General features: G+C 41.6%; 1 protein-coding gene across 1 annotated transcript; it reads right to left on the bottom strand.

Moving 5' to 3' along the window:
• Positions 1–1,338: 1,338 nt before the first annotated feature.
• casq2 (calsequestrin 2) lies at positions 1,339–11,088 on the bottom strand. Its single transcript, XM_084084905.1, has 11 exons — positions 10,655–11,088; positions 7,441–7,525; positions 7,078–7,178; positions 6,834–6,945; positions 4,415–4,488; positions 4,165–4,295; positions 4,003–4,048; positions 3,836–3,890; positions 3,061–3,161; positions 2,781–2,855; positions 1,339–2,213 (listed from the first exon to the last, which is right to left on the bottom strand). The coding sequence occupies exons 1-11, from the start codon at positions 10,889–10,891 to the stop codon at positions 1,908–1,910; spliced, it is 1,323 nt and encodes a 440-aa protein (XP_083941031.1). The 5' UTR covers positions 10,892–11,088; the 3' UTR covers positions 1,339–1,907.
• Positions 11,089–12,798: the final 1,710 nt, after the last annotated feature.

Raw genomic sequence — 12,798 nt, 5'->3', positions numbered from 1 at the left:
AACCCTATTTAGTTAGCCTGTCATGCTGTACATTCATATTTACACAAGTGTTATTATTGTCGCTTACGGTATGTGTAGTTAGGATTTTATAGTGTCGATAGTTGTGAACATTATGTCTCCTTAACTACACACGTGCCTCTGTCACACATACAGTGTGTACGTATGTGCTCAGCATGCATGTGCAGTTTTCAAGGTTGTGTGTGTGTGTGTGTGTGGGTGTGTGTGTGTGTGCATGTGTGCGTGCATGAGCGTGAGAAAGAAAAACTGACCAGCGTTCGCTGTCTTCACTGTCATCCAGGTGACCACTCACAAGCCCACAAGTTTTCCCTGGCTTCTTTTATATGGTGACACTTGTGAAATCACAGCAGCTGTGTCAAAATGACATTTGTACAAAATAAATATTTGTAATGACCTTTTCAAGACATTTGAGCAATGCATTGTTTTCTTCATGTACAGTATTATTATCCTCAGTATTAATTTAACTATTAAAAGTGTAATAAATGGACCCTTACCACTGAGTTAAATTAATACTGAGGATCTTCCTGTGTATAATGCTATAGGTTGGTGTGTGTCATCTGATATCACTCAGTGCAGACTGCTATCTCAGGTCTTTGCTTGGCAGAGCGGGACAGTGAGCTTCATAAAGGCCCCTTCCCCCAAACCTGGACCACATAGGAACACCTGGACCCCTCCTGCCACAATGCATTATTCACCCCCTTAAAACTAGACGGACAGTGACATGAGTCAATTACATTTACAATTTAGGCATTTAGCAGACGTTCTTATCCAGAGCGACTTACAAAGTCCATGATGAAAAGGGACAGCAGTGGAGTAGAATGAATGGTTTTTAGAGGAATAGGAACGAAATAGAGGAACTGAAACATGACGAATTAGCATTCAGATGAGCTTTCCAGCACCTTTCTAACAGTGTAATGGTGATTATTATCTCCCAGTGCAGCTGCTCCTGGCTCTATTGATTCAGTTGAGAAATAAACCCCTAAAGATGGAGAAGGAGAAATGAGCGAGAGATGGGTTATGCTTACTATGTAGGTATGCTACTGAAAATGGAGATTGTTGTCAGCAAATTATATGTTTTCAAAGCTGTGACCCCTGGGGCAGAGCATAAGGATTCTGCTCTATCGCAAAAACAACCTGCAAACTTCATTACCTGAATTGAAGCTGCAATACAACAAAAGGACACAACGCACAAAGACCATCAGATTTGTTTATTGGAATTGAAGGTAATGAACCTTTAATCTTAATCTCGGAAAAATACGTAAAGATTATGATAGAAAGTGCTATTTTTGTTCAAGTACCAGTTGACTTTCTAGTTGGGGTAAGTTCTCTCTAATGTTCAAGGTTCATTAAACTAAAGACCTGAGATAGTAGCCTATGTTATATTGGCTTAATTGCACACAACTGTATTCAGAAACAGAAATATTTGACTTGACCAGGTGCAATTCTAACATAATATATTTTCTCTGTACCTTTTCCTTGTAAACATCCATTTATCTTCATACAGTCATTTACGGTGTGGTGTGAAGTAAATGCCTGGTCCAGGCTCCTGTTGTCTCAAATATTACTTACGTTGACTTTGCATCATAGGAAAACTCCAGTCAATAATTTTTTTATATATTATATTTCATAATATATATATATATATATATTTATGTATCAAGTAGATTTTTACTGTGTGCAGCATACACACCATTCAATACAAATCCCAAAGAGATTGTTCTGAAACGTGAAAATGAAAACTTTGCTGTCTGCTGTGACGGTGTGGCTTGTGATGCTGACGACCCTGCTGGCTGAATCCAGGTCTGTTAACCGGAAATCACTCACTCTGATAACAGCGTGACAAGAGTGACAAGAAGTCAATGATAGATCTACAATTCACAGTTTATGAATTATTCATCATCGTCATCATCGTCGTCATCATCATCATTATCATCGTCGTCATCATCATCATCATCGTCGTCATCATCGTCATCATCGTTGTCATCATCATCGTTGCCATCATCATCCTCGTCTTCATCATCGTCGTCATCATCATCATCATCATCGTCATCATCATCGTCATCATCGTCATCATCATCATCGTCATCATCCTCAGTGTTGACTTTGCCAGAGAGAACATCATCAACCCAGGCCGCCAGCTCCTGAGCAGTAGGCAGGTCTTCCTCATCGTCCATCTCCATCCACACACTGTCAGCCTGCATATGAAAAAGAGTTATATCAGCAATTCCCAACCTGTGGGCCCCCAAATAATTGGCAAAACACTAAGATTGTATTGATAATAATAATAATATAACATTCATATTTTTATTAATGTTAATGTTATTGTGATACTGATAAGAACTTAAAGTATACTATGTTAGTTCCACTGATCCAAGCCACAACACAATCAATGTATTGATCATCAAAATAAACATGTTCTGCAAATGCACGCAGCCCACACATCTGACCACCGTGTTAAGTGGACAGATGGGTAGGCCTTGAACACTTGCAAGATTTTCAAGTGGGCCCTGATCCACAAAAAGTTGGGAACCACTCTAAATAACTTCAGGGAAAATCCAATATGTTATCCACCTGTTTCTTGGCTGTGTGTTTTCCACTTCCTGTCGGATTTCATTGGATATCATTAGTCATCTGACCGGTTTCATTGGATTTCATTGGATCAAAAGACAGGAAGTGGAACACAGTGAAACACCTAGGAAACAGGTGGATAGTCTGACTGCTATGGATTTAACTTGGCTGGCCGTGGCCGGTCTGGGACTTACGTCTGTAACATTGACAACTCCGATCTGAGGTCTGAACAGGTCCACCTTAAATGTCTTCTCCCAGTATGGAATCAGCTGAGAGGGGCAGCAAGAACAGCATATTAGAAATAAATAGACCACTAGGTGACATGTTGAGGATGATATTGACACGTTCAAATCCTCAGTGTTCATTTATCCATTTGTAACTCAGACTCTCAGAGTTCAATTAACACACATATATATTTCTATGTTTTTTTTCTCCATGTGTTTGTTAGCCTGTCTGTCTGTCTATCTGTCTCACCAGTGGGAAGTCATCAGGGTCGATCCAGACAATGCTGAGGTCAGGGAGATGGGTGTTGTCTCTGGCTACCTCCTTCAAGATCTCCAGGAACTCAAAACCATCTGCAGGAAATCAACACCACATGGGACAAACGCGATAGCAATGTAAGTCTTGCAGAACTGCACTCCATGGTGTCTGGACCACTGGTTCTCAACATTAGGTCGGGGGACCACCAGGGGTCCAAATAGATCCTTATGAGTATGTAACTCTCAGAGTTAAATAAGTACTGAGGAGTTTACAGTGTAGTTCAAATACCACCAAAGTGGAAAAAGCGGCACTCCAAAATAAAAGATGCAAGACAGGCTCAGATGCATATTTCTTCTATTTATTGAGAACGCTAACGCGTTTCAGCCTTCCTCAGAGCAGATTAAAAAGGTTTACGCGTAGATTGGGGTTCCAGTATAGTTTAGTTAATGATTCTCAACCCTTTTCATTTCAAGGACTCCCGGTTTTATATGCAGCATTAGCCCACGGACCTCCATTTGATACCATTTTATCTCTGGGACCCAATCTCACTGTAAAATCCAAATGTACCCATAACCATTTGGTTCCATTTGTATGCTCTCTGAGGTATAGACCTGTAAGGGTCCATTTGGACCCTTGGTGGTCCCCGGACCTCATGTTGAGAACCGCTGGTCTAGACCGAAAAGGTTCTATGGGTTCATGCATCCATCTGCCCTGGCCAGACACATGGTAATATATTTATGTTTCATCATGACATTGCTAATGGTCTCACCAGCGTCCTCCTCTTCTGCAAAAGCAACGATGTGGATCCCCTCCATGTCGTCCTCCTGAGAAAGACATCACGGCATTTCACAGATGTCAAATAGAAATATAAAGGTCTTTTAGTATATTTAGTATATCAATCTGTCTTATATGTGCAGTCAAGAGGTCCTCGCTCACCCATGTTTCAAACATATCCTCAGGTCGCAGCTTTCTCAGGGTTGGTCTGATAACACAGGGAAGATAATATGAACTACATGTGTCACACATCAACAACGTAGCAGTTACGTTTAGACTGTAGGCTAGGCCTCAATCCACACCAGAGGAAATGCACCAATTAACCTTCTGTGCTTGTTGATGTATTCCACCAGGTCCTCTTCGGAGTGTGGCTTGCCTGGGATGGTTACAGGCTCCTCCATGAAGGGTTCATAGAAATCCACCTCATTCATCTTCAGTGTCAGCTCCTTGGCCACCTGCAAGGCCAAAGACCAGCTCAAGGCAAAGTTGTGTCCCACTCAAGGTTGGACGCTGTTTCACGAATCTTTATTAATTTCAGATTTATTTTTGTGAAAGAGCATGTCTTACTACTTACAGACTTCTCAAATGTGGCAAAAAACTTAATGTAGGGCTGAAACTGCTCTGCTGCTTCTTTGAAAGCAAGGTAGTCTGAGGATGAAAGAGAGGAAAGGTATGAGGGGCGAATGCAGTGGGCAGAGCTATCAATAGTAAGTTACAATGTGTGCAGTTTGTGTACAAACTAAGCCACACAATACACAGCGTGGGACTAAACAGAAAGAATTATGATGGCATCATCCCTGCATTAACAAACCGGGTCCTTGTTGGCATGTCAACTAGAATGGTGACTGTCTTTTAAATGGAAATAGTGATCTTTATGAGTTTTATCAAAATCTGACACATTCTTGTCTTCATGAGATTCACTTTGGCATTTCCTGGTTGTACAGACTGTTTGTGCTGCCATCGTTTATGGATGGAGGTGGTTCTCCTTCGTGACATCATGCACTTACAGTTTGTGATTGGTCTACTTTTCAGGTGACAAACATACAGACAAACCAGCAAGTCGTATTGCATATCATTTTAGCATCGCCATCAACAAAACAGTTGTCCACACATTTATACAATAATTATTACCACTATTATAAGTTATTTAAGAGTCGTAATATCACAAAACAGTTCACTTTTCTTTTGCTATAGTATTATTACACACATCAGTGCGTGCTAGTTCTGGCCCCAGGAGAGATGTCACAGACACATCAGGGAACTGAAATAGCTGAACTTTGCTCCCTGGTTCATGCTCCCACAGTTAGTCAGAGGCAACACAACAGATGCTGTGGTGCTCATCCCGCCACATCCCGCCACATTAATAGAGAAGACGTACGTTGTTTATCCGCGTAGAGAGAATGCATTTGCACGCACATGCAGATCCGTGCACAAATTACGTAGGGATTGTTTTTCTGTGTGTACACACACACCCACACGTATTGTGAATGTTGCGTGTGCCAAGCCGAAGCTGATCGTATTTGAGCACAAGTGTGTTGCCTGCGATGTATGAGAAATGAAGACAAAACAACAGTTACTGAAGGGCTGAACCATGTAGAATTGATTGCCTTAACTAGAACGGTCCTCCTCAGAACGCAAATCTCCGCCAATCTCGGCCAGGCCGGGTTGTCTACCCAGGGCCCGCAAACTTTGGGAGGCAGTCATAGCCACTTGGAATGGGAAATAATCTGAACTTTTCAAAGAATGTTAACTAATCTTCTTAAAGGTCGGGTGCAATAGCTTTTTCGGTAATTTTATTTGAAGTTTCAGTCTGAAACGTTGTCGCAACCTGGTCTCAACCAATCAGAAGGTCCCATCCCTTCAGGCTATGGGACGTTGAAATCTCAATCACTGCAGACATGTGCGCAGGGCTATAGTGTTTGTTTACAAGGGAGAGAGAGATGGCCAGCTAAGCATGTTTGCTACTACAAGGCTTATTTCTAACCTATAATGTTTTCAGATACATATTTTAGTGTGCTAATTAAGTTTAAAATGAGTAATACACCGTCTGGATGTCATCTAGAATGAGATTCAAAACGGAGTAGTTCTGTAATTAAAATCACGGATATGCTCTAAATTTAAAAGCTTGAAAGACGTATTTTTGATTTCACCAGACCTTTAAAGAAGAATCTGAAAATGTCAATGTTGATAAGACAACGTTTATATTATTAATATGTTAAACGTTTTATTATCCTATATTCTCATTTGTTATTTATAATCATTATTCAAATAAAAGTTACTAATAATAATAATAATAAAATACACTAATCCTATATTAAAATTGGCTTAAGGGAGGACAGGCGGGCGGTTGGACCACGCCATCACATTCATGTCACCATGACTCAGCCATAGGAGTTCCCAAAGCAGCTAGGCCCAAATATGGAGTGTGTTGTCTAACCTCAATGCACCACAAAAGGGGCATCAGGCATCAGGGATCTCGATTTATGCCCATAAAAGCGACAAGGGCTGACAGACACAGAAATCTCCATATATGGCCATATCAGTCAGATCGACAGTGCTACGTAGGTGTGAGGGCCACGTAGCAGCCCAAACTCTAGATGTGAGGGCCGTGTATGTAGTGGGCCGAACCTCTAGTCATAATAACTGCACTTCACTGAGTTCTTCGTATGAAACAGGCACCGGCAGCTGCATGTAAAGTTGTGGTAAAAATGGAACTGTAAATCACTGGAGATGAGATCAAATGAAGGATATTCACCTTGAAGATCCCATCACAGATATACGAATTATCACAAACCCATTACATTCAAGGCAGCACATGCTCATAGGCTTGATTTATACTTGGCACGCCTGTGTCATGTTGCATAAATACCAGATCTACAAGCTCATATGCACAATACTGGTGCGCTAAGTATAAATCAGGCTCATGTGCAATTTCACTTGCATTATCGTCACACACTCACAGCTCACTCATCCTAACAGCCTCACACACTCACGCTCAGAGTCTTCACTCTTGAAGTAGCCAATGAGGCGGATGTCCTCCTCCATCCTATCAAAGGCTCTCAGCTCTGGAGCATTGCCTATCACCTCCACCGGTTCTTCCAACAGCTAGAGACAAACACACAGCGACACGTCAAAAGAGAAGGTGAGAGGAGTCACCAGAACACATGGCTTGTGACTGGTACCGATGCTAGCGTGTTGATTAGTACAAGCAGCCTACAATCACACCAGTCCACTTACATCTAGTAGGAACTCCACCAGGGTGTCAGCAGACAGGAGCCCGTCAAACTCGATCACTCGGTCGGCCTTGAATACGTAAATACTGCCCTCCTCCTTCAGACCTACAAATAGTGTAAACATTATTGAAGTAGATACTGTACATAGCTTAAGCTAGACTTAACCCACTTAACGTACTCTGTGTTTTTCCATCGGTAAAATCACAGTAAAATCCTGAATCCAGTTCCTCTACAGTATGTAGACGCGCTTCTTGCCTTTCCTGGCTTTGCCTTGGGTTGGCTCCCAATCCCATAGTGTCAGTTTGCCTGCCACTCATGTCCTTGCTCAAGGACATGAGTTGGATAGAAGATATAATACTTCACTTACCAAGTTTCTTGGCCACCTTGGCGTCTTTATTGGAGTCAACCATTCCAAATCCAATGTCTTTCTCCTCCATTACCTGGGCAGCCATCTGAAGAGAGAAAGAAAATATCATCAAAGACTAAATGTTGAGGAAATTATGAGAAACAATGAGAAAGCAACATATGAGATAATTGAACAGAGCCATAAACTACAGAAACTGACCAGTAACAGTGTTACTATTACTTGTGATTCTTCATCATTGTAACAAAATTGCCAAGAGCGGTTGTGTTTGCAAAATATCTCAATTAGCTCTTTATTGTGCAAAATAAGGCCTCGATTTTTCAACATTAAGAACATGGCTCTGACTAAAACTTAGTAAAAAGCGAGGGACAACAGTAATACATGGGTTAGTCATATTTACAATTTTCAATTTAGGCATTTAGCAGACACTCTTATCCAGAGCGACTTATAGCATATCAAATCAAATCTGAGCTACACAGATATATACATAGTGTAATAGTGTACTATATGTACAGACTCAAACACAGACCCACGGCATGCAATCACAGTCCATATTATTGGCAAGAAGACAGAGCTGCTGAGCAAAGGATTAGTGGTGGTGGCGTTATTGACACAGCCCAGAGAAAGGACAGCCCAGGGGCCACCGACAGTTATATAATCATCCAAAATGCTGTGGTCTATTTATAACCTAAGCATACCATTATAGCCATTGTGCAGTGAATTAGATTAAATAAATCAGATTTGGAGACCAACCCTAACACAACAGAGTCATTTCAAAGCTGCGGGTGGAAATATAGTTTGTACGACAAACGCTGCAACTGTTTGGGTTTGTGGGTTTGTTTGAAAGAAAGAAAGAAATAGGCCCCACCCTAATGTTTTGAAAGCAATTAAAGGCAAACAGAATGGGGTATCAAAACCCTGTTTGACAGGCATTGTCACTTGACTCATGATGAGACCATTGTGCTTAATTTAGTGGGGGGAAATCATGTGACATTTATAGCATTTGTGGCACCCCCTATGGGTGGAAGTGAAATCACTTTTGGTTACAATATGTAATTCAAATTTGTGGAATGTTTTTTGCTAAATGGGCCCCTCCCACATACCTTGGAAGCCAATCAAAATGATATGTATGTATGATACATCTTGATCACATGATGAGTTGAAGCGCAAGAGTTGATGTTCACGGATTTGTGTGAGTTTTGGACAAAATCTGTAGGAGTAGTAGAAAAACGTGTGTTTTGAAGAAAATGCTAAATGGAAGAAATTGGCGTGGCCTATATGGGGAGTTGCATCGTGATCCAAGGAATCATGGGGAACATTTTTGATTGTATGAAACATAATCTCCGCCTCCCGGCCGTACCGGCCTGGCAGAGATAATTAAACAGACTAGTATGTTTGCCAGTACTGACAGATGACCGGTGAATGCTCTATATACTGTGAAAAGTGTAAGCTGGACTAGTTGTTGCTAATGCTAGAACAAACAGGCCTCTGACAGGATGTGAGATTGTGTGTGATCTTCTGCCAACCGCAGCTGTGTGAGACATATACCAGCAGTTTCATTCAAAAGTTAAACATCTGACTGTGTTGGCACAAACAATATCCCACGGGACACAGGAATGTGTCTCTGCGACATGCCATGGGCCAATGAAACTAAATAGCTGCTTAAACAAAACTAACGACTTCCGAGTCTGACCACTACACTGTACTGTATGTAGTCAAATATAGTTAACCTTTAGTACAAGTCAAGTTCATATTGGTCTTTGTACATGGGTACAGTGGTGCCTAGTTCCCGCTAATATGTCCCACCTGTGCTGTGTAAAATAACTCAGGCTATTATCAGAGTTAGAAGACTACAGGTCTCAAGTTACATTCTACAAATCAGGCTGCAACTCAGCACAGACTGTGACAAAGAATGAACAGCTCATGCTGTCACCCCCTGTGCAGGATTCTGACAGTAAGGAAATCAAAATGTCACTTAGGATTTCATCTGACTACCGTAAGCCTGAATATCTACAAAGTTTAGCATTTTATATTTGGGCTTGAAAATAGACCTAATAAAAAACTAACAAAAATAAAGATCAAAGTGAATTGCACAGATACAGTACAGTACTGTATATTTTGCGGTTGGTAAGCTGGCTGAACAAAAAGACACTTCAGCTTCTTGGTGCAACGAGTTTGAGCGTTGTTGGCTCCAGTATACTAGTATTATCCAAATGGACACCTGGTCTGAAAAGGGGCTGCATTGCTGCAATCAATCAATCCTTCAATTGCTGCTTGACCGTATCACAGTACACATACTGTAACAGGTAGAAACACAAAAGATGATCAGTTTTTGTACCCGGATCTTGCTTTATTTAAAAATGTTATATAGGGAGTATAGGGCTTAATTACTGTGTACTTCTTCATACAACAAATAGGGAGAGTAGCCAATTTAAAAATGCACTGTGAGCTTGTAGATATACAGTATCCTTTTCATGTGCAGTTCAATAACATAGAGGAGCCCTTGCCCTGTTTCTGCCACTCTTGGAGAGCCAGGGAAGCATGACAGGGCTACGTTTGTGTGAGACTCGGGTGCACAATTAGCCTAGCAGAAATAACTATAACTGACAGAATTGTATCTCACTGTGCAACTACACACACACAGGCCCCCATGGATTGTCTTTGAGGAAACACATACAGTACAGACATACACATGCATAGGATATATGTGGGAACGTTGAAATGGCAGGCTGAAAATTCTGTTGACTCCATTGATATGCGTTTTTTTATAAAGGGTTAAGTCAAATAATAAGTCTATAGGGTTTTGACCTCATCAGAGGGTTCTTTGACTAGTGGGGGACCAAAGTACTGCAATAACACCCTCATTGTTCATTTAACTGGGCGAACAAATGTAACCAAATGGACACATTTGTACACTCAAATGCTACAATGGATAAATGAACACTGAGGATTTTACTGTATGCTCTGGTACAGTAAATCAGTCATACGAGCCTAGGCAAGGGGCTGCGATGACCTATTCACCCCTACAAGTCCCCCATTCCTCATGCCTCTCCCATCCACAGCACACCTGCTCACTCTTCTCCTTTTTTATCTCTCTTTATATCTTTTTATTAACACTGTCAATCCCCCCTGTGCCTATCATCTATCATCTCCATCCACCATCTCGTCTAGCTGGTTTCCCCTGCTCTCTCTCTTCTTCCTCTTCCCTGTGTCTTACCTCTAGCACCAACTCAGTCAGCTGATATTTCTTCTGTAGCTCCTTGCTCTCTGGCATGGGCTCATGGTAGAGCAAACACAGCATGCTGTACTTCTTCAGGGCCTTCTTGTAGTTCTTGTCGCTGATGTCCAGAACGCGGTCTTTGCCATCATAGCGGGGGAACTCCAGGCCCTTCTCAGCAGGGACCAAAGGCACAAGACTCAGGCAAGGGAGCAGGAACAACCACAGAGAGCGCATGGTCCACAACTACCACCCACACCCTGAGAGTCAGAGAATGTGGTTCGGTCACAATGTGCAGAACTGTGTGGCTGGCAAGGTCACCGCGACCCCTGAAACAGTAGAGAAATACAGGAAATAGTGCATAAGTAAAGGTTGGTCCTTCGATGTGAGCTCTCCTCAAGATGTCCCTGGTAATCCAAAACTATGTGCACAGGGACCAGTGACCCTGTATCTCACTCTTTCCAGCAGAGACAAAGGCAAAAGAGGAGGACTATCAGGCCTGTAGAAGACTGGGGATTGGATGCCGTACATAGCAGCACCCCTCTCCTCCTACCCACGCGAGACAGGCCCATTTTTAGGAGACCAGTTGTTTGGAGGCTAAAAATAAAGAGGTGAGCAAAGAAAGAGGGACAGGACAAGAGAGCGGCTGATAGCATTTTACGGGATCCTTAAGCATGCACTTAATGATTGCTCTGTTAGGCATGGATGTGGGTATAGAAGATGATTGGGCGAGAGAGATTTGGAGGGGTTCAGATATTTTGGGGTGTGTAAGTCTGCAGGGGCAAGAGTCAAAGTGGATGTTAAGTTTGCTGCTGCAGGGGAAACTGCTAATGTATTTTAAGAGACAGCTCACTGGACAATCTGCCAACAGGTGTGCAAAGGGCAACTGGAATAACTCTCTGTTAAAGAGTGTAAACGTGAACACGCAATGGCTGCTCTGCAGATGTGTCTTAAAGAGTTTAATATGGATAATGTGCTTATTGTTATTTTACGTAATTAGGGTTTACTAATATTACCATTTGCTGGTGCCAGTTTAGACTATTTGAAAATGAATTTGTCAATCAAAAGTGATTGCAGCTCCCCTGACATTATTTGAATTATCCTGTTGTGGAAAACACCACCAGTCTGATAAAAATTCAGTTACACTGTTATTGAGAAACATTTGCAAATAGACGCTGTCGGGAAGGAACCTTCTGTTTCCATAATTCATCTTTTGTTTTTATTAATATGAAATAATTACCCATTATATACTTCGTCATATGACGAGGTCGTGTCATGGAATAGCATATCTAAAAGCTGCACAAAAAATGCATATCTACAATGGTCACCATGCACAATGCATCTAAATTTTCTGTTTGAATTTTATATCTTTATTTGTTTTCACCTGCCCAACATATGCCAGGTTGAAAGTGGTTAAGACTGGGCTTTATAAATATTTCACCAATGAAAAGTCTTAACAAGAGCTTGTGTCTTTCTTCCATTTCCTGAAAGATAACGGTTTTGGACATACAAGGTTTACAATGTGATTTAGATTTAGATTTGACAGGTACAGGTAGGAGACCAGTGTTCTGAGGATCTGAGAGGTTAAAATAGGTTAAGATTTATGACCAGCTCATTAGGTTTCATGAGAGCAAATCAGAATGGATCTCCTGCCTTTAAAGCTTTAGGACCTTGTTCCTTTCAGCAAAACTGTTGAGTCAGGGTGCTGCTATTGTGCTCTGCAGTGGTGGAAGAAGTATTCAGATATTTTATTTAAGTAAAGTAGCAATACCACAATGTAATAATACTCTGTTACAAGTAAAAGGCCTTCTTTTGAGGAAGTTGCGGGCCGGATTGAGATGGTGCAGGGGCCAGGTCTGGTCCACCAGGCCGTATGTTGCCCATGTGTGCTATAGGCCAATAGACTATAATTGGTAACACCTGTGAAGGATATTGTCAACGTGGCTGCCATGAATCCGCACTTATCAACCAACCACTCAAGAAAGCAGCGTGCCAGTTAGTGGCATGTTGTTTTGGAAATGTAATAGGCTTCAAGGGTGCTTGGTCCTACCCATGCACACAGGCTAGTACAGCAATGAAAGGTAATTGACATGTTTAATTAATCCTAGTTATTAGACTATTGGTTTGTTTGTGTGTGGTTCAGT

The sequence above is a fragment of the Gymnoscopelus microlampas genome (assembly GCF_963454915.1).
Source record: "Gymnoscopelus microlampas genome assembly, chromosome: 17".
In the NCBI taxonomy this organism is placed as follows: domain Eukaryota; kingdom Metazoa; phylum Chordata; class Actinopteri; order Myctophiformes; family Myctophidae; genus Gymnoscopelus; species Gymnoscopelus microlampas.
The sequence above is the reverse complement of the archived record's forward strand: the minus strand, read 5'-3'. Positions and strand labels throughout refer to the sequence as shown.

Coding starts and splice junctions, on each gene's coding strand:
- casq2 (XM_084084905.1), bottom strand. CDS start 10,891: ATGCGCTCTCTGTGGTTGTTCCTGCTCCCTTGCCTGAGTCTTGTGCCT. Junction 6,946..7,077: donor TGGTGGAGTTCCTACTAGAT/GTAAGTGGACTG, acceptor GTTTGTCTCTAG/CTGTTGGAAGAACCGGTGGA. Junction 4,489..6,833: donor CAAGAGTGAAGACTCTGAGC/GTGAGTGTGTGA, acceptor TTTCATCCTCAG/ACTACCTTGCTTTCAAAGAA.